This window comes from Corylus avellana, chromosome 11, assembly GCF_965113065.1.
Source record: "Corylus avellana chromosome 11, dhCorAvel1.hap1.2, whole genome shotgun sequence".
Classification (NCBI taxonomy): domain Eukaryota; kingdom Viridiplantae; phylum Streptophyta; class Magnoliopsida; order Fagales; family Betulaceae; genus Corylus; species Corylus avellana.
In genome coordinates, this window is record NC_142500.1 from 20,092,142 (window position 1) to 20,115,254 (window position 23,113).

Below are 23,113 nucleotides of genomic sequence, written 5' to 3' on the forward strand. Positions count from 1 at the left end.
CGATCTCCATTTTCAAAATCCTAAAACCAAACCGAAAAAATATTCAAAAAATCAATCTGAAAAATCAAAAACCCAAACGTCAAACCTAACAAATCTTTAAAAACCCAAAAAATCTTCTTATCTTCTCCTTTTTTTTTTTCTTTTGCCTCTCTTTTTCTTCTTCTCTTCTCCTTTTCTTTTTCTTCTTCTTCTTCTTCCTTCGATCTGCTGCGTCTCAATTTTTTGTCACCTTTTCTTTTTCTTCTTCCTCGAGAGGGAGCTCACGCGTGCAGAGAAGGGAGTTTGAAAGAGGAGAGAGAGAGAGTGTGGGGAAATAAATGAAGAGGGAAAAAATAAGAAGATGAAAAAAGTTGAGGGGAAATAAGAAGAGGGAAAAAGTTTAAAATCCCGCCCATTTTTTTGTGACATGTCAATATTTAGCATATCAGAAAATTCTGACGTGTTATTTTTTACTATGTCAGAAAAATATTTTTTGACGCGGTATTTTTTGCCACGTCAGAAAATGGTGACGTGGCAAAAAACATAAACTGCTTGCCACGTTAGAAAATGGTATTTTTTTTGTAGTGCGGTATACTTTTTTTTAGTTACATCTTCACCTTTCCCAATTGTATTCTTATTGAATAAATGGTTTGTGCAAACCAAAGACCTTGATGCAGCTGCATGGAGAGATCATATATGTGGATGAAGTCATGATAAAGATAAAAGGCAATTTTGGATTGTGTAGATGATGCTGTTTAATGACTTTTGTTGGTGTTCTTCAAAAGTTTAGTTTTAGATTGGAGTACGTGTGATTCAGTTTTTACTGGAGTATTTATTGTAATTGTTTTGTTTGGTTATAAAAGATAGAATTGACAAAATAGCCTGCACATTCTCCTTAATAATAATGCCATCCATTTAAGAGGACGAGAAAAAGCTCAATCCTTATGTCTGTCAAGTTGTAATGAAGTAAAAGATTGGTCTGTCAAGCTCACTAAATCAATGGACTTAATGCCTCAGGCGTTCATGCAAGCCATCAAAAATCCCATCACATAAAAGCAATATGCAACAAATTGATTATTAGAAGTGAGGAAAGGTTCAAAATGTATACACTACACAAATTTACACAAATTTATGGAATGGTTCAATTCTTAAATTGTTTGCTTCGAATGCTACACGAAAAGGCTCAATTCTTAACATCATTTTATTAACACTAGTATTGTTGTACCCAGCTTCACCCCATACTTCATACTAAAGAAGTTGTAATTCCATGGATAATGGTAATTTCATTATCCGGAATCTACAAAGAAAACCCATTCTACAAATATCTTCGATTCCTGAAACTGCATTGGCATTTACTTGAGCACTCTTTATAGCATCCGATATCTTCTCTTCTTTATTCTCCATGCTCTCTTTGTGCTTTCCCCATAGCACTGAGTAAAGCCCCACAACAATCAACACATAAGCACATGATGCACATCAACCTGAATAAGGGAAAAAAAAAAAAAATCAAACTCAGCGGCAGCATTCATTCTGAATCCAATCACACATACCCAATATCAAATAGCACAAAAATTAACATAAAGTTCCTCATTTTAGCTCACACCCATTTGGAAAACTCACAAGAAACCACGATTCCTTGCATGCCTAAAAAAAAAAAACATCAAACTCAGCGGCAGCACTCATTCTGAATCCAATGACACTTACCCAATATCAAATAGCACAAAAATTAACATAAAGTTCTTCATTTTAGCTCACACCCATTTGGAAAACTCACAAGAAACCACGATTCCTTGCATGCCTGACTTTCACAAATAAAAATTTCACATAACCCTCATTCATAATTCCTCACTCTAGCTCATACCCAGAAACAAGCTCTCACTCTAGATTTCAAATTCAAAGAAGCATGGAAAAAACTCAGGGACATAAAAAGAGTGGGCAACCAACCTTGGTCCGAAGCACAGAATTAAAGTCGTTCTTCTCAAGAGCGGTATGGAAGGTCTCGAGAGTGAAGGAGACGCCATCTGTAGGGGCAGGAAATAAAGAAATAATGCAGATCTGTGAGAAATACCATATAATTTTTTTTTTTTTTAAAAAAAAAAAACCTCTTTTCTGGTTGGATGGTGGGTCGTCGGTGAGGGTGGTGCCGGTCGTTGGTGGTGGCGTTGGGTGCTGTTGGGCATTCATCGGTTTTGGGCCCATCTTAAAAATACACAGATTAATTAGATCCCACCATCAAAGAAATTTGAGCAAGCATTTAACGGAAAAAAAAAAAAAAAAATCAAAGAGGAGCGTGGGAAGAGAAGCACCGGATGGTGGACGGCGGCTCTGATCTAGTGCAGTGGGTTGGCGTGGGCCTCACCGGAAGCAAAAGGCGTGGGGTGGGGGAGAGAGAGAGCAGAGCTGCAATGGTGTTGGGTAGAGAGAAGTGTGCTGTGTTGTGCGTGATTTTTGGGAGAGAGAAGCAAGCTGAAGGTGAAGGGGATAGCATGCGTGGGTGGGGTAGGTGGTTGGGTGAGTGGGTTTATTTTTTATTAAAAAAAATAAAAAAACTTAACTGTAGTTTACTTAACTACAGCCACGTCAGTTGGGAACTAAGCTTTGGGAAAATTTTCCGGATCTCTAGGGCTTCGTTTGCCCCCAGACAGGGCTGGTACTGTAGCTAGAACGGCACTGTTCCAGCTACAGTGCCAGCAGCAAAAATTGACTTTTTACTTAAATTTTTTTTTAAAAAAAGCAAAATATTAAAAAAAAAAAAAAAAAAAAAAAAGGAGGAGAAAGATGGGGTGGTTCCAGCCACCCCCTGGCCGATCTGGGGGAGGTCGAACCACCGCCATGGCCAAGGGGGTGGTCCGGCCACCCCCAAATGCACCTGGTCCCCTTTTTTTTTTTTTTTTGGCCAAGGCCGTGGGGGTGGTCGAACCACTCCCATACCAGCCAAGGGGGTGGCTGGAGCCACCCCCTTGGCCAAAAATGGGGTGGTTCGGCCACCCCATTTTGGCCAAGGAGCCACCCCGATCGGTTCTTCGATTTTTTTTTTTTATTAATATTTTTCTTTTTCTTTTTTTTTTTAAAAAAAAGTTGGAATTATCGGTTGGGAAGTGAATAAAAAAAGAGTTGTTTTTGAAATTTGGGATGATTTTTTTGACTTGAAATCTGCAATAATCAGCTGGTACTGTAGCTAGAACAGTGCCAGCAGCAAAAATTGACTTTTTACTTAAATTTTTTTTTTTTTTTAAAAAAAAGTAAAATATTAAAAAAAAAATAAAAAAAATAAAAAAATAAAAGGAGGAGAAAGATGGGGTGGTTCCAGCCACCCCTTGGCCAAAATGGGGTAGCGGGAACACCCCATTTTTGGCCAAGGAGCCACCCCGATCGATTCTACCTTTTTTTTTTTTTTATTAATATTTTTCATTTTCTTTTTTTTAAAAAAAAAAATAGTTAGAATTATCAGTTGGAAAGTGAATAAAAAAATAATTATTTTTAAAATTTGAGATGATTTTTTTGACTTAAAATCTGCAATAATCAATTGATACTATAGTTAGAACAGTACTGTTCCAACTATAATACCGGCCCGGCTGAGGGCAAACGAAGCCAGTATTTCTCTTCCACAGCATGTATCAGTCAGTCATATATCACCGTGATCCGTGGGACTTTTAGAACACTTCTGACACGTGTACCGAGTTAGTACTTGGTACTTATTATTGCAAAAAGCAGATAATTAGCACAGGTGTGGTGTCGAGAATTTAACTGACAAGGTTGACAGCGTGATCGTCTATGTCCCGACAATGCCCCCGAATCAGGCCCACATGGCTGGGCAAATGAGACGCGTCTGGTACACGTCGGTTTTGACGCCGTACAGATCCGTTATTGTTTCTTGAGATTTGAGGTATCGATCAATTTTAGGCAATAAAGAAAGAGATTCCGACCATAATTATTGGTCAAAAAAGAGATTCCGAACCTTTCTAGGTGGCTTTAGGGGGTGTTTGGCAAATGGGATGGCCTAAACACTGTAGTTGATGTAGATTGATGTGAAAAAAAGTAAGAATGTTTGGTATAAAAAAAAATGAAAAAGTGGTATGAAAAAGTGAAAAAATTTTGTTTTGTAGTGATTTTTTTATTTGAATAATAATAAAAAGTGAATGATTTGATATTAAAAGTGAAAAAGTTAGAATGTTTTGATGTTGATTTTTTTGGAAAATTGTGATGAACAGTATTTAGGCCAACCCCATCCCCGTTACCAAACAAAGTATGAAAGATGGAAAAATACTTTAGTATTTGTTTCTTTTTTCCCTCACTCAAAAAGACTTTAGTATGGAAGATGGAAAAATGCACTAGTAAAAAGTTATATTTGTTGATGAAAATAACTTTTATCGGAATTTGGTAACTCAAGAGGATGACACAACAGATAGAAATAATAAAAGTGAGTGTTATGAAAACACTAAATTTTTACTTTTCTCTATTTGACAAATTTAAAAAATAAAAAAATAAAATTATAATATAAAATTTTGTTTAGAAAATGTTCGCAAATGGGGCGAGTGAAAGCAGTGAAGTTGATGAGACTCCCGTAATTAATTGCCAAATTCCACAGCCACGGGGTAGAGAACGTGAGAGTGGTGTGGAGTGTGGCGTGTGGACCGCAGATACGTGGCATGCGGCTCTGCACCGTACAGCATTCCTTTTCAAGAGAGAACGTCATCACATTTCTACTTTTGTACTTGTCCTTCAAGAGTCAAATAAACCCTTTGTCCTTTGAATAAAAAGGATGATGTCGGCCAACTACCACCAGAGCAACCCATTTCAGCACTGACATCAACAAGAGCGAATCCTCTCCTTTTCCCCCATAATTTTTTGTGACAGTGATTAGTAATTGATGAGACATAAAGAAAGAGATTTGTTATAAGTTTCTTTTTAATTATACTAACAAATTGATTAATATAATATAAAAGTACAACAAAATTTGAATTTTTTTTATGAGTAAAAGTAAAAGAAGGAGAGTTTGTTGCCAAATAATTTCTTTGAAAACTAAAAATGTCTTTAGAATTTGTTTTTTATTTGGAAAAATATTTTGATTTTTAGCCTACCTAGAGGCCTGCTCTATGGAAACAGCCTTTAATACTAACTACTCTATTTAAGATCACATTACAGCATTTGGTCAAACGCCTATAACTACTTACCACACACACCCCAAAAATGAAGCAGCCCATTTCAGCTATTCATGTTCATTTTAACAGCTTAGATTAACTCTGAGAAAATGATAGATCAGTACCTTTTGTGAAAAGTAAGTGACTACTCCATGGATAAATAAATAGGGTGTGTTTGACAAAAGACTTGGAAAAAAGAGTGAATTGAAACTGTAGCATATGATTGATGTGAGGAAAAAAAAAATTGTATGAAATATATATATATATATATATATATATATATATATATATATATAAAATAAGAATATTAAAGTTGTTTTTGAAATGAATGTTTTGAAACTTTAGATCCGTTCTACTCCCTAAAACATCTTGATAGATAGCGACAGATATCTAATCATTCGAATAGTGCTAGTATTGATTTAAACTATTGGTAGTAAAAGGTGTTCGAAACCTAATAATAAAAATAGATAGAAACAAATAAATTATTGGCGATTCATGCCATGATCAATAATTTATTTGTTTCCATCTATTTTTAATGATATCAAGAAGAACAAATATGAAAGGGTTGGTATATTTAATATTCTCAAAAGAAATATTGGTATCTTGTCGGCCAAGAAAATGGAAAGATGTGACGTCTCACTTTTGACAGGAAATACCAGACTCAGACACTCCCCAGAAGTGTAAATCACTGTCAGATCTTACTGTTGTGGTCCAGAGGAAGATGGGCAGTGACGGAGGAGGAGAGATGATGCGGCGGAAAGCAACGGTGACACGGCGGCATTAACTGGCCAAGTGAAGTGGCTGACGAAAGAATTCCCTCGAATTCTTCTAGGGTTTTGCGGTGGATTGGTGAACTTTTGTCGTAAACGAATCGCTAAGATTCAAAGAAAAAGGAGCGATAGCTTAGTTTATCCTGCGACGAAATCGTCATTGACGACTAATAATGACAAGATCAAGAATATCAATAAGACTCGTGACATCAAAAACTATTTTCTTTCTGATAAATGAGATTTTTACTAAAGAAAACACAGTTGTTGCAAACAATCCCGCACGTACATCTGGATCAACGCCTACAACCAGCTGCTAACAAAAACTAAAAACCAGAAATGCTCTCCAGATCCCATTTGTTCAACAAACATCAGCAACGATCAAAATTATTTGAGAGTTCACTATCACAAAAAGGACTTACAAGCCATCGAAGGAGCAAAAGAGAACAAGAGGGCAGTTTTGCGTTCCCTTCGCATGACCAAACCGTAGACTAAGGATCTGTGCTTGAAGGAGCAATTGGGTGACCATCGGACGCTTTTCTCGGTGACTCTAGTGAAGAAGCGACTCCATTACCGGTTTTCCTATCAGGTGGCCCGGGTATCCAGGTAACAGGGTTTCCTCTAGACGAAGGAACCGGTCCCTTTTCCATTGTGCTCAGCAGAGGATCGAGACTGTGGCCTGGATTAAGAAGAAAGAAAGAAAGCATGAGGGGAAGTAGTTTCTAAACATATCAATATTACAAAAGCCTTGTACTAAACATCAGATTGCAATAATTAACAGGGCTATCAAGTAGTTTCTAAATTAAGGATATGGGCTAGCAAAACGGAGCAACATTTGGCTCACCATTGGGAGCTGCAGGAGGCAGGGTGGAATCCTTTTTCGGTGATCTTAGCGGAGGAGCGACTCTGTCAAGCACGACGGTATTTGTAGCATGATGCCCGGGGATAACAGGGTTTCCTATAGACGAAGCAATTGGGTGACCATCGGAAGCTTTTCTCGGTGACGCTAGTGAAGAAGCGACTCCGTTACCGGTTTTCCTATGAGATGGCCCGGGTATCCAGGTAACAGGGTTCCCACTAGACGGAGGAACCGGTCCCTTTTGCAGTGAGCTCAGCAGAGGATCGAGACTGTGGCCTGGATTAAGGAGAAAGAAAGAAAGCATGAGGGGAAGTAGTTTCTAAACATATCAATATTACAAAAGCCTTGTACTAAACATCAGATTGCAATAATTAACAGGGCTATATATCAAGTAGTTTCTAAATTAAGGATATGGGGTAGCAGGAAGGAGCAACATTTGGCTCACCATTGGGAGCTGCCGGAGGCAGGGTGGAAGCCGTTTTCGGTGATCTTAGCGGAGGAGCGACTCTGTCAAGCACGACGGTATTTGTAGCTTGATGCCCGGGGATAACAGGGTTTCCTATAGATGGAGGAAAAGGCCTGGGGCCTGGATAGCGCGGCGAGGCAGCACCTTGATCAAAGCTCACTGTCATAGCAAGAAGCGACAAGGCTAATGTTACGCGAACCATAGCTTGAACCGTCCGCATAAACGAATGGCAAGACTGAAAGGAACCCATCGCATATTGGGCTCAATGGACTTTATAGACTAGGGGCCGGACTTTATAAACTACCGCAGATTGCGGTACTTTATAAGGACCGCATTTAAGCCTTGCCCAATAGGGAAACTTCTTTTCTTTTTTGAATATAGACAATATTACACTTAATTAAGTTGTATTTATCACAAATAATTTGAAATAAATGGTTTATAAACTCTTGATTTAATTATGCATAATCGTTCTCTTGAAAAAAAAAATTATGCATAATTCAGTGGGCGGTCATGTGGAGGGCCCTCCCTAACATATCTAATATATATTACAAAAAATTAGAGGGAGATAGGACATATCTCTCTCTCTCTGGGGACAGCTCTTGACAAACTTGCATTCATACCCCATGTGCTTTGGCACATAACCAATTTAATTTCTCATTTTAATAACAAATTCTTTACATTGTAAAAAAAAAAAAATTGAGGCCAATTTAGGAAAAAAAATTGAGACCAATGGGGCTAAGGGTACACTCCACATCGTAAAAAAAGTATGTACATGTTGATGTGTTGAATATAATTGTACTTATATTTGATAATTTCCCAAGGAACTAAAATGTGGCAATTGTACTTATTCTTCATTCGTTGAACTTTTCACGGTTTTCGTTTAAATTAGTAATTTCGATGGGTTGGTTAGTTTTCTTTTTCTAAAGCATTGAATTTTAAGAATAAGAGGGAGATATTTAAATAGTAATCTTCTACGCTTCATATAGTATATATAGTTTTAATTTCTGCGAGATATTTAATAGTGCTACTGGCCGTGGGATATTTTTTTATAAAAATAAAAATCCGAATGAGCCGCGTCTAGGACATTCTGAGAGCATCCTTAAGAGCATTCTCAATGGAGGAGCCATATTTTTATGTAAAAAATAACCTTTTAAAACTCACTTTTATCTAATTTAGTTAAACCATTTTTAAATGTCTCTACATCCAATTAGCTATATTTTTATCTATTATATTAAAATATTATTAAAAGTAAGAAAAGTTTTGAGAAAAAAAGAACATGTGAAAAAAAATGGGAAAAATTTTGGGAAAAAAAGAATATGCAGAGAAAAAGTAGAAAAGTACTGCTACATTTAGCTTTTTTTTTAGCTCTTTCAATCAAATATCTATTTTACATATTTTTTTGGCTAATCCAATGTAAGAGCTTTTTTAAATATTTAAAGAGCTATTTTAGATAAAAATAACATTTGAATCTTGCATTGGAAATGCTCTAATAAAGCAAGCAAACTCCCTAGTTAAATTTAGCAAATATAACCTAGTTTTCAACTCCAACAAATTATCTTCAGAAAATTGCAGAAGACAATCTTTCCGTCTTGGACATTCTAAAACTTTGTCTCGTAAACCAACATCTACATGCGGGGACCACCTAGATGGTCGAAAATCAATTTGATAAAAGAAAGCACCTACATGCCGGGTCCACGTAGATCGTGGACAATTGTAGCTTGTGATGGGTGTCTGAGATCTCAAATTGTAGCTTGGTTGAGCTGAGACAAACAACCTTGGATCCGCCTTGTTCAGAGACCAAGATTTTGCCACTGCAGGTGATGGCTTCTTTGCCGAAGGAGTAGTAGCATGGCTTTCATTCGGCTTCAATGAAGAAGTCGGCTAACTTGTAAACAAAGCAAATATGGAAATCAAGAAGGCCAAGAAGAGAGAAGACACAGAAGCTCACAGTCTCGTTTATAACTCTACCGGTTACTATGAAAATCCTTATGGTTTTCTTCCGGGCACCCATTTTTACTTTTTACAAGACCACCAAGAACCAGAGACAGATAAGACAGAGTGAGGATCACAAGGACAACGTGAACGCACCCACAAACAGGCCGGAAGGGGTGGCTGGGCCACCCCATGGCCGAAAGGCGTGGCCAGCCACCCCCCAAGTGGTAGCCAACCCCAAATTTTATTTTTTATTTTCAAAAAAAATATTATTTTTTAATCTTTTTAATTTTTTTTTTAAAAATTAAATATAAAACACGTAGCGACATTTGATTGGTTCTTACGAGGCGTGACATTCCGTTAAGTTTTGATAGAAAATTTAACCGTAAAGAAAAAAAAATAAAGTGTTAAAACAATAAGAGTATTTAACCCTTTTTTTATACAAACATTTTCTCGTTTAATTATGTTAAACTTTATAGTAAGAAAATATTCCAACCGAATCTTGGCGGTGACCTAATCAAGTCTTGGTGAGATACCGTCTGGTGACCAAATCAAGTCTTGTGTTCTAACTAAGGCTCCGTTTACTTTGACGTAAAATAGTTTCCATCAGAAAATAATTTTAGGGAAGCCATTTTCCCTGAAAATGTATTTTGTCGAAAACATTTTACAGCGTTTCCGGCACACACAAAAAAATGATTTTTTTAATATTTTTTTTATATATATTTTTTCCAATAAGGCCCTTGCACGGGACTTGTTCAAGACCCCGCAGGGACATGCCCGAGACCCCACCAAAACTTGACAAGTATTTGTCCAGGACCTTGTATGGACCTGCTCGAGACTTGACCGGGACCCACCCAGGACTTGACCAGGACTTAATCAGATCCCGGGCAAGCCAAAGGCTAGGCCCAGTCAAGTCTCGGTAAAGTCCCAAGCAGGTCCCGGCGGTGTCCTGGGCAAGTTCCGATCAAGTCCTAGGCGGGTCCCGGGCAACTCCTAGGTAGGTCCTGCGGGGTCCCAGGCAAGTCCCGGACAGGTCCTGAGGGGTCCCGGTCAAGTCCCGATAAGGTGGGTGGATCCCGAGCAAGTCCCGATCAATTCTCGAGCGGATCGAGGTCAATTCCCGGGCAGCGGAGTCCCGATCAAGTCTCAGGCGGGTCTTGGGCAGGTCCTGATCAAGTTACAAGTAGGTCTCGGACGAGTTCTAGTCAAGTCCCTGGCGGGTCCTAGTATGGTCCTGGGCAGGTCTTAGGCAAGTCCGTGCGGGTCCTATTCAAGTCCAATCAAGTCCCGGGCACGTCATGGGACGGTCCCAAGTGGGTCCTGAGGGAGTCTTAATCAAGTCCCGACGAAGTTCTGGACAGGTCTTAGGACTCTTAGCAAGGTCCATCAATTTAAGAATGAGATGCTCATAGTCAGCAAATGGTTTACGGTTTTCAAAAACCATAAACCATTTTCAGAAAATTATAGAAGAATTTTCAATCAAAAGAAAAATATTTTATGTAAAACTGTAAATCATTTTCCAAAAATTATAGAAGAATTTTCGATCAAAAGAAAAATATTTTCTGTTGACCACTATTTTACGTTGAAGTAAACACCGTAAAATACGAAAATTATTTTCTAAAAACCATTTTACGTCAAAGTAAATAGAGCCCAAGTCCCAATAATATCTTGACTCTGTCCTAGTTGGGTCTCAGTTGGATCCCTACGAGTAGCTTGTTCGTCAAAAACAAATATTTGTTAAAAAGGTGTATCAAATGGCCGATTGCATTACAAACCTCCCACAAAAACAACAAAGGGAAAAACATAACAAAACAAAACCATTGCAAAAGCAACACAGTCTGTGTATTAAGTTGTTTTAAATAGTGTCCTCAAGAAATAGCTCAATCGGCTGAAGACCACACCTGATGAAACAGAGGTCACTAGTTCGAATCTCCCTCCTCCTCTTGTGTGGACATGTAAAAAAAAAAAAAAAAAATAGTATATTCAATTTCAAAGAACATATGCAAGAGAAATCAAAAATTAAATAATACATATTTGCAAAGATATATACATACTTGTAAGGATTCAATACATCAACCCCTTACAATCAATCACACCTACATTATAAAGACCACACACAAGGCCATTCGCCGTGTACCGAGTTTTCCTTTAAACTGAGTTGAAATAACTTCCTTTAACTCAGTATATAGAAATGATATGCGTCAATTGAACGTGTGAGATGCATATATTGTTAAATAGTAAGGATAAAGTTGAAATATATAATAATAAAAACTCAAACACATCTCACATATTATTTAAAAAATAGACATATATTATTTTTATAGACTGAATTTAAAAAAGTTCCTCTAACCCAGTATGAAAGAAATCTCTATCCATTCTCTGGCCACTATTAAAAAATTTCCAGCTATATAAAAAAAATTACATTTTACTACCATAACGAAAAACTATTACACGAGGGGAGGCACATATCTTGGGTGAGCCATTTTTGAGCCACCACCGAAACCCGGAGCTGGATCACCAACCCGAGACTCATCCTGGTGGTCCGGCCACTACACCAATATCTATATTTTTAAAATTTATTATTAGTTGAGTTTAAAAATATCAACTAAATTCAAAAAAATCTTGAGTTGAGTTAACTGTATGTATGTAGTGTCAAATCAACCTAAAAAAATAGAGAAAAGGGAAAAATGTAAATCCAGTCCTTGTAGTTTACTTGATTTGTAATTAATTTCTTGTGGTATCAAAATAAACTCAAAGATTCCTTGTAATTACCTGATTGTAGTGACTAAATTATATTTTTAGCATACTTCATGAACCTTTGAGTTCATTTTGATATCATAGGGAGTTAATTATAAATCAGGTAAACCATAAGTACTAATTTTAAGTTTTTCCCCCAGAAAAAATTGAAGGGCAAGATTTCCTTCCAACACAAGCCCTTACCGTGCGAAATATTCAAATTTAGGGGGAAGGAGCTGTAGTCTCCAAAAAAATCCAAGGCAAATGGGGCGAGTGCTAGTAACCTTTATAGCCATTTGGTGGAAACCATGAGAGTCGATGGCACATCACTATTCATGAGTGGTGGGGAATCAAAATTCAATTAATAGGAATCTGAATACGACAAAGTGACACATTACTCCAAACATTATGAACGAATTTTCTGCCTCAAAAGAGTAAATAATAAAAGCTCTAATAAATACTATTTCATTTCATTAAGTTTCAATTAATACATGAAAAACACTAAAATATCACCTTGAAATAAATTTCTTGGTCCTCTGGCAATTAAGGAAAAATGAAGATAACTAAAGGGAAACAGAATCCTCTTAAGTTAGAACAGAATCCTCTTCAGTCCATTATGAACGGGAGAATATCCAGTTTATGGGGAGAATTTATCCTCATAAATCCTATAAATTCTATGACTAAAGATGAGACACATATCTCACTAAAAAAAAATATAATAAAATATTATTTTATATTAAAAAAAATTAATAAAAAAAGAAGCCACCCCCAATGGCCGGCCAGGGGGTGGCCGAACCACCCCCATGGGCCATGGGGGTGGTTCGGCCACCCCCATCTTGCAAAAAGGGGGTGGCCGCACCACCCCCAGGAGCATTGGGGGTGGCTCGGCCACCCCATGGGCCTTGGGGGTTGTTCGGCCACCCCAAAGGGCCAAGTTTAAAAAAATAAAAAAATGGGTTGGCCCTTGGGGGTGGCCGAAGCCACCCCTTGGCCCAAAGGGGGTGGCTCAAGGCTCTTGGGGGTGGTTCGGCCACCCCCTTTTGCAAGATGGGGGTGGTTCGGCCACCCCTTGGCCGGCCATTGGGAGCCACCCCCTACCCTGGCCACCCCCTTCTTTTTTCTTCTTTTTTTTATTAATTTATTTTTTTTAATTTTTTTTAATTTAAAATTATATATATATATATATATATATATATATATATATATATAGTGGAATATGTGTCCTATTTTTAGCCATAAGATTTATGAGGAGAAATCCTCTCCATGAACTAGATATTCTCCAGTCCATTATGGACTGGAGAGGATCCTGTTCCTCTTAAGTTAAGATTGAAAAATATTCAATTTATAATTAAGATTTTTTCTCAAAAATTCTATGACTACAAATAAGACATATATCTCACTAATAAAATATTATTTTAAGAGAGTGACCAGTCACCCCCATTTTGGGAGCCACCTCCTCTTGGCCAACCCATTTTTCATCCTTTTCTTTTCTTTTCTTTTTTTTTTACAAAAAAAAAAAAACTTGGCCCTTTGTGGGTGGCTTCAGCCACCCCCGGCCGGCCATTAGAGCCACCGCCTACCCAAAATAAGGGATGGCTGGCCACCACTTATGGTGGCCAGCCATCCCTTTTTTTTTTTTTTTAATTTAAAACTTGTCTGGGGTGGCTTCGGCCACCCCTTGGCCTAGAGGGAAATGGGGGTGGCTGGCCACCCCCTATGGCGACAAGCCACCCCCTTCTTTTTTTTTAATTTTTTTTTATTATTTTTTTTTTTTATTAATTGTGGGTGGCTGAACCATGGCCCAGGCGGTGGCTTCGGCCACCCCCAAGGCTCTTGGAGGTGGTTTGGCCACCCCCAAGGCCATTGGAGCCACCGCCTACCCAAAATGTGGGTGGCCGGCCACTCCTTCTTTTTTTCTTATTTTTTTTAATTTAAAACCTGTCTGGGGTGGCTTCGGCCACCCCTTGGCCTAGAGGGAAATGGGGGTGCCCGGCCACCCCCTATGGCGACAAGCCACCCCCTTCTTTTTTCTTAATTTTTTATTATTATTATTATTTTATTAATGGGATATGTATCCCATTCGTAGCTATAGAATTTCTGAGAAAAAATTCTAACCATGAAACTGAATATTCTTCAGTCCATAATGAACTGAAAGAATCCTGTTCCAACCAAAAGTGCTTGAGAAATAATTAACGTTACAATTTTGCATATATATATACCCACAAAGCATTTCTCCAGAACAAATATAACACTTTTTTATGTTATAGCTTTTTTTAAAAAAAATGATTAGCCTCAATTTTTTGGCAATAATTTCTCCATATCATTTCAAACAGGATGATAGAGTTAAGTAGATTCATATAAGTTAATAATATACCATACAAATTTACTGATTATTTACTTTGTGACTGAATTTTTTTTTTTTTTTTTAAAAAAAGGCAAAACATAAACATCTATCATTTCACTATTTTAACATAAAAAGTATCCCTCGTTCCTTAAAAATCAACTTATTTAATGCACTAATAATTTTATAATTTTTTATTCATAATTTTATAATTCCCTATTTGTTGAAAATTAATAAAAATAATATTTAACTAAAAAAAATAATGAGTTGATATTTAATTTCCACAAAAATAAAGAGTTTGAATGTGAATGCAGGAGAAGCCATTATAAAATTTATTTACATAGAAAAAACTAATAATAATAATTTGATACCAACCATTTAAGAAGGATTAGGAGAGGAAGGTTATACTTATCTTGTCCATAAAAAATATGAAATTATTCCTCAATACAATTCTTCACTTGCATACCAGAAGTTGAATGGTTCATGCATCATTATGGTGGTGGAGCGGCGGCGAAAAGTCAAAAACTGCGTGAGTGACGAGTGAGTTTTTCAGGTTTTTATATCTTGATTCATTGAATGGGGTGTGTCACGAATGGTTCATAGAGTTCCACGCAAAAGATAAGATATGGTCAGTTGGTGGAGTAGATAATTGAGTGGTTCATGCATCATTATGGTGGTGGAGCGGGTGGGAAAAGTCAAAAAGCGCGTGAGTGGTGGGTGAGTTTTTTAGGTTTTTATATCTTGATTCATTGAATGGGGTGTGTCACGAATGGTTCATAGAGTTCCACGCAAAAGATAAGATAAGGTCAGTTGGTGGTGGAGCAGATAATTGAGTGGTTCATGCATCATCGGGTGGTGGGAGCGGGTGGGAAAAGTCATAATCTGCGTGATTGCCGCAGTGGTGGGACACCAATTCAATGGAGAAGTTTTGAAAACCACGTGGATTTTAGCTCAACTGCTCAAGTGTGTGGGAAAAACCACGGGCGGAAGACGGACATTATTCAAAATAAATTAAAAAGAGCGCGTGAGAAGTATAAATTACCAGCAGATGAAAAAGAACACAGTTCAGACCCACGTGAGCGGTGGGGAAAGTTGAAAACCGCGTCAGTGGGGGCAATTAATAGATTAATGAAAAAGGAACATTGACACGTGAACAGCTAGCAAAAGGTCAATTGCCGCAACAGCACCGGATGCGAGAAGACAAACCTCGTGAATCGAGGGAAAATTCTAAAGGAAAATGCTACAATACAAAAATATTCCCATATTTAGCCCATCAGAAGTTAATGTGCCAAGCATTATCTAATATTTTATTGAAAAAATATACAATGCAATAATGTTTTTATATTTATCTCTCAGAAGTTGATGTGGTAAGCATAATTTAATATTTTATTATTAAAATTTTTTAATTTTTTAATTAAAATTAAAATAATAAAAAATTAAAAATTTTAAAAAAAAGCTGCAAGGACTAAGGAGTGATCGACCCCAGTTCTAGTTAGGGGTGGCTCCGGCCCACGAAGCTACTCCTAGGCCCTTGGAGGTGGCTTCGGCCCATGGCCAAACCCATTTCTTAAAATGGGTTTAGCCCCGAAGCCACCTTCATGGTCCTTAGGAGTGGCCAAACCACCCTAGTTCTAGTTAAGGGTGACTTCGGCCGAAGCCACCCCAGACCACGAAGCTACTCCTAGGCCCTTGGACGGTTGGGGGTGGCTTCGCCCCGTAGTCCAAGGCTACCCCCATGGCCCTTGGAGATGGCCGAACCACTCACCCTCAAGGGCCAAACCCATTTTAAGAAATGAATTTGGCCCCGAAGTCACCCCAAGGTCTAAATAAAAAGAAAAAAAATTAATTTTTTTTTTGCTATTGAGAGTGGTTGGATCGCATCTTCCAATATTTTATTATTAAAAAAACTTCTTTTTAAAGTTTTTTATTGTTTTAATTTTGATTTGAAAATTAATAATAAAATATTAGAAGATGCCAAAGAAGTTACTTTGGCAAAAATTTACTTTCACAAGCATCTTCTAATATTTTATTATTAAAAATCTTACAAGATACTTTTTTAATAATTAAATATTATAAGTTACTTTTTTAATAATAAAATATTAGAAGATGCCAAACAAACTTCTTTGGCAAAAATTTACTTTCACAGGCCTCTTTTAATATTTTATTATTAAAAATCTTACAAGATACTTTTTTAATAATAAAATATTATAAGTTACTTTTTTAATAATAAAATATTAAAAAATGCTTGTTATAAAATTAATGTGGTAAGCATCTTTTAATATTTTATTATTAAAAATATTTTAACTTTTAAACTCTGACAAACATCTTTCAACATTTTATTATTAAAAATATTTTAATTTTTAAATTAAAATTAAAATAATAAAAAATTAAAAAAGTTTAAAAATGAAGTTACATGGATTGGCCAGAGCCACCCCAATATTGGTCGGGGGTGGCCGGAACCACACCTAGTCCTTGGGGGGTGGCCGAGATTGTTGACAACACAAGCAGGTTAACGACATGATAATTATAAGCACATACCTGAACGGGCGAATACGCCAAGCTTCTATGCATAATTTGTACGTTGGGACGTCGTGCAGAAACAAGCAGAGAGCAACAAACAGAACAAGGCGGGAACAGTTTGTTTATCAGTTTTTTTTTTTTTTTTTTGGTTCTAGAACAATAACTTGAACAAACAACAAAATACAAAACCCTTAAAAACACAAAAATCATTTTCCACTATATATCATATCAAAACAAATTTTTTTTTTTAATAAAATAAATAAACAAAAATACTCTAAAAACGCATTAACATAACTCTCCTTCTCATCTTCAGAAAATATAATAGAATGCGCAAAACACACACTAAAAGACTACTAAAAATTCTCATCTCCACGCGCTCACGCGTACAAATAAAACTATGATCCGGCTGCGGGATTGTTTGAAACATCCTATTATTATCTAATAGAAATCAAATATGTACAGATTTTTAGCAATTTTATCAGAACAACAAATCCGGACATAACTCTAAATCAATTTTATACCAAACTATTATCCTATTAATATCGTGCCATCGATAATACAACTCTAAATCAATCTTTGATTAAAATAAATTGACAATTTCATATAAGTACTAAATAAATAAAGCACCTGGCGAGTAAGTAGGGATTTGATTATTTATTAAACAAACAAAGTTACATAGAGCTTAAACAAAGATTTAAGCTCATCTATTACTTTGAAATTTTGTAATAAAAATAGTATGTATTTATAAAGATTAAAAAAAATTATCTGTAATGTGCTAAATATATCTTGAATTATTATAATCGAAGACAGAATATAACTGTGTATTTATGAGTATGTGAGTGGTTTTATATGTGCGTGTCTATATATATAATAAATAAACAGATAAACTCGAAATTAAATTATTTAAAATTTGAGTCAATTTCTCTAATTACTCAAATAATAAATACTAACCATAATTTAATAATTAGTATAAATTACAAAAAATTTTTTTTTAAAAAAAAAAAAAAAAAACTATCACAACAAAATAAATAAATAAATGAAGAGAACTTAAACAAGTTATCTAATTCAATAAATAAGTTAAACTCAACTTATGTTAAAAAACAAAATTAAACAAATAGAATTTAAATATTAGTACTCGACTCAGCAAAATTAAATTCCTATCAACATATTTAAGGTAAGTGGTAAGGTAATAGCCTAGCAAATAGCATTACTTTTTTTTGAAAGGGTAGCAAATAGCATTACTAGTAACATGAAAGAGGAAGCTCTGCACTTTGATTACAGAAAGAGTGGCCAAACACGAATCAAAATCATGCCTTTTTCCAAGAAAAAAGAGACCCAATTTTTTAGGACTGTGTTTGGTTAACGAATAGAGGGGTGTGAGACAACTTCTTTCTCAAGCAAGCACGGATACGGATTCAAAAGGAACCTATTCTCTATATGAGAATTGATCCGAAAGAATAAGACTAGCTTATTTGAGTTGAATACAAGTTCCGTCAGGTTTAATCCTGAGGAGATGCAACAATAATAAATCCATGGCTTTGAGCTTTTTTTTGATCGACGAAAAAAAAAATGTGACATGAAAAAAGCTAGTTTGAAGCGTAATTTGGACAGTGGACAGTTTGAAGCGACCACGCGGAGTTGAAAGGTCCTTTTGGACCATATATTTAAATTTAAAGACAGTTTTAAAAAATGAAAAAAAAGAATGAGAAGAAGTGTATTACATGCTTGGACAGTGGACTTACTCAGGCCATTTTAATTTTATTTAGACATTGAATACTAAACTTCTCTCCCAATCCGTGGGATTCACTCCATATTTCTTAAAATTTGTCTATATAGGTGATCTTTATATGTAAAAAAATGTGTCATTTACATGAGAGAATACGAATTTTTTTAAGTGTAAGAACAAAATTTAAAGAAATTTTCATCTGCTACTTACCACATAGGAGCTGGCCGATACTTGCATAGCGAAGGCGAGTTCCGACGCTTCTCCTCTCTTTCGTAGAAGATTCTATAAAGTATAACGATAACCTTTCATAACGTATCATCCTTTTCACTAGCTCAGAAAATACAGTGAATGGTAATTACACCTTTCCAACTGCCTATAACTGTACGTAGTATGTGCACGCTAGGATCTCCGATGCATCCCTTTCCGAGTGTCCATCGTAAGCGCAGCCGCAAGTCCTGTTGTATAATCACCCTGGGCAAGATAAGGATTACATGAACAAAAATTTAAAAACAAAAAACAAACAAATACAACAACGGCAGAAAAATCCCCAACAGCCGCAAAACCCAGCAAGAACAATTTATGCAAAAACAAGACAAATGGAAGTTTGGCAAAGTCCCGTCCAATAAAATTCAGTGGCGGATATAGGCAGGGGCACCCGCCCCTGCAAAAATCCTGAAAAAAATTTCTGAGCAGTAGTGTTTTAAGTTTTCTTATGCCTACCCTTCCTCTTCCTTTCGTTTTTTTCTTCTTCTGTTGCCTACTGATCTCCCTCCTTTTTTCTTGCCCCTACCTCTCCCTCCTCCTTTTTTCTTCTTATTCTACTTCTCTTGCTCAGCTTCTCTCTTCCATCTCTCTCATCCAGTCCTCATGCTTCCCCTCCTTTTCTCCATTTTTCTCAAACAGTTTTTTTCTCCTTTCTGGATCTTTCTTTCTCTCTCAAAAGTCTCATATTTTATTCTCACTCTGACTCTTCTGGAACATGAGAGACCCACTTTCCTTCTTTTTTTTTTCAGCCTACTACGTTGACAATAAATTTTTGGCATTTTAGCCTCTTTTTTTTTTTTTTTTAATTTCTTGTTAATTTCAACCACTTTAATGGATTTAAACTCTACTCACTCAAAAAAAATACAAAAAAAATACAAAAAAAAAATATTTCTCCTCTGCCCAATGCTATACGTCCACTCTTATAGACTTATATCAATTAACATATATTTTCTAAATGTTAAATAAAATAACTCAAAAATAATTACATATCATTAATAAATAATTAAATATTAAAAGTAATTAATTGGACATGTAATAATTTTTCAAAGTGTTTTAAACTTTGAAATAACGAAATAATTTATATTAGTTTTTGATAAACTATAGTATAATATAATATTATTTTATATGAATTAAATATTAATCTTACATCCCGCCTCTACAGTAAGAAAATCTTGACTCCGCCACTCCAATAAATAAAATGTAACCGGTGCTTCAAGAGGGACAACATGCAGCATATCTCCTCAAAAAAATCGATGGCAGAGAGACGTTATGAATCTGACGCCCAGATTTTAAGTCATAAACCAACAAGAATTTAAATAGCCTGGGTAACACTTGAATGAAAAGACAGATCGGCCCTGTTAAATTACGGAACCAATTTCTTTTTGATAATCCTAGCACAGCCCTCCAAACAAGAATATGTCAAATTAATCTTGTGGTGTCCCTTAGCAATTTTGATGTTCAAAAACGTTGATGTGGAGAAAGTACTGGGCAGCAGAGAAATTTTTTCCTCTGCTGCCGGTGTGTGTCTGTGAGAGTGAGAGTGGGAGGGCAGCAGAGAAATTTTTTTCTGTGTTCCGGTCACAGAGACAGAGGGGGAGCATCGGAGAGGTCTGGTTTGGGCTCTGTCGTCTTCTCTGGCAAAATTTAGGCTGTGCTCCGGCGTCGTCAATGGCAAGCTCTGGGCTGGGTAGCACGGCGCCGCTGGAGAGAGAGAGAAAAAGATAGAGAGGGAGAGGAGAAAAATGAGGGTTGGATTTTTCACCTCATTTCCTCCCTGTCCAATTCTAATTGGTAGGCACAAAAAGGCTGTCTTTTTGATATATCAGAGAATCAGAGAATCATTTGATATATTATATATATTCGATATCAGGAAACCTAATAGAATATATATGTATAATGCTGACTTTTCAACAATCATGTAATCTGTTGGCTTTTCAGCACCGAGCTCCAAAGTCATGATTTTACTTTTTAGGACCTGTTCTCATATGAAATTAATTCTACAAATACATCCCGACATTCACGCGAATAGGACCTGTTCAATGTGTGAAACGCGTGGGATTGCATTAACATTGTTTACTAGTCACTTACCGAAGCAACAGCAACAGAAAACATCGAATTAGCTTGATCATAAAAACTAGTTCAAAATTTTTGGAATAATTAACGAGTTTATTGATATGATTACTAACTTATAAAAATTTCATCTAAAATGCAATAGAAAAAATCAAATGCAAAGGTCAAACCTAGTAATAATGGAATAATTACAAAGCACAATCCCACCCACGCATCCCCATTATCCAAACTAAAAGCATTTACCTATTTACTCACTCTTTCTCATCCCTCTCGACGATCCTCACCGGCAATCCACCTTTTATTTGGGAAGCCAATTGCGTAACAAACTCCGACTCCACACCTTCCTCTATCACCGGAACCACCTTGAACCGCCTAAGAATACCTGCGACCACCCTCTTCATATGCAAGAATGCCATCTCTTTTCCCAAGCAAATCCTCGGCCCCGCCTGGAACATTGGATACGTGTATGCGTCCCTCCCCACGAACCTCCACTGCCTATTCTCCGTCTCCTCCCTCTCCAGCCACCGCTCCAGCTTGAACTCCGCCCAATCTTTTCCCATAGTGCCTCTGACCTCCCCATTGCATACGGTATGTAAGTCACTTTCATTCCCTTCTTCACCACTGTCCCATCGGGCAAAACGTCGTCGTTCACGGCCTCCTTCGAGTCCGCCGGCACAGGCGGGTACAACCGCATGCTTTCACACAGAGAAGCGTGAGTGTACGCCATGTCTTTCACTTCATCAAAGGCGGTCGCCTCGAATTTCTCATTGATTTCCTTGAGAACCGCAGATTCCACATGCGGGTTCTTCGAAAGCAGCCAAAGATACCATGTGAGAGCCGCGGAGGTTGTGTCGCGACCAGCAAGTATAAAGCTTATCACTATGTCGGTCACGAAATTCTCATCCGAGTGGCCGAAGTTCAAGAACCTTGACAATAGGTTGACGGAATCAAGCGACGCCTTCTCTCTGAGCTGGTGTTTCTTTTCTCTTATTACGTTCTTTGCAAATTCTTGAACTTCTGAGACTGCGATTCTCAGGCGCTTCTCGGACCCAATATTCAAAAGCTTCTTGATTTTCCAAACGAGCGGGATTAATGATCTGAACCTGTCGCTACTGATCTGGACACTATCTTCAAATGCTTGAGCGAATTTGGTTTGTGGAAGAGAGGGCAAAAGGTATGCGGGGTCGAATCCGAAAGTGATTTCACAAATATTATCAAAGGCAAACCTTTGAAGAATGTCTTGGAAGTCTAGGACTGTTCCGGTGGCGGCAGCTGAGGAGAGGATAGGGATGAGGCGGTCGGAGATCTCGGTGTCCATGACGGTCTCGACGAACTTGCGCAGGGACATGGTGTTGAATTCGTGGCTGGCAATTTGTCTTTGGAATTTCCAGAATTCGCCGTCGACGTTGATAGGCTTTTGACTAATTTCTGTATACACATTATCGCGAAATGGGCGTTTCGAACCAATTATTTAAAAGCATTCTCAATTACTCTCTCATTTTATGTTTAAGAGTGAGAAAACCCTCCCTTAGAACTTATTTTCCTTATGTTGAATAAAAAAAAAAAAAAAAAATGATAGGCCTTTGGCTAGCTATACTAATTATTTCTCTTTTTGCTGCAATCTCTGATTTATGAACAAGATTGTTAATTAAGAGAATTGCAAGGAAATTCTGGAAAATGATGCCCAAAAAAGGACGAAGGATTTCCAAATCACATCTTCATTTCGTGTGTGTATATATATATACTAGTCGTGTTAATAAGTGAGCCGAGGCCTTATATGAATATGTTTATGAACTTTAAACGAGCGAGCAGAATTTTATAAGAGAATGTATCGTTTAATAATAAAATATAGTTTCGTGTCCACGAACGACTCATTTAATAATCAAGTTGAGCATGAGCCGAGCCTGGGTGAGCTCACAGGTACTTTTGTTTATTTACAGTCCTATTATTAAAGTAATGATTAAGTAATTAAATTTACCATTTCCTATTAACTTAAGTTTTTGAGATAATTGGTAATTTAACTTAGTATCAGAGCTAAATGTTAAGTGAGAGAGTGTTAAAATAGTGATCAAGTGATTAAATTTACATTTTTCCTATCAGCTTAAGATTTTGAAAAAACTAATTATTTAACACTTATTAGCCACTGCCCAGCCATTGGTTTCTAGGGTTTTTCATATTCACTACTAGTGTATTTCCAAACGTAATCCTCTTTATTGTCTTTATCATAATTACAGTTATTTTGTATGCCTAAAAACTCTTTCGCATTGATCAATGATTTATTCCCATAAAAGAAGAAAATAAAACAAAAGACA

General features: G+C 36.7%; 1 protein-coding gene across 1 annotated transcript; it reads right to left on the reverse strand.

The window, feature by feature from the left end:
• Window positions 1–10,942: 10,942 nt before the first annotated feature.
• Window positions 10,943–22,223, reverse strand: LOC132165790 (cytochrome P450 94A1-like). The gene is given in 4 exon segments (XM_088511852.1): window positions 10,943–12,252; window positions 18,678–18,938; window positions 21,045–21,357; window positions 21,360–22,223. Coding segments are annotated over 2 exon segments (1,095 nt in total). The 5' UTR covers window positions 22,150–22,223; the 3' UTR covers window positions 10,943–12,252; window positions 18,678–18,938; window positions 21,045–21,052.
• Window positions 22,224–23,113: the final 890 nt, after the last annotated feature.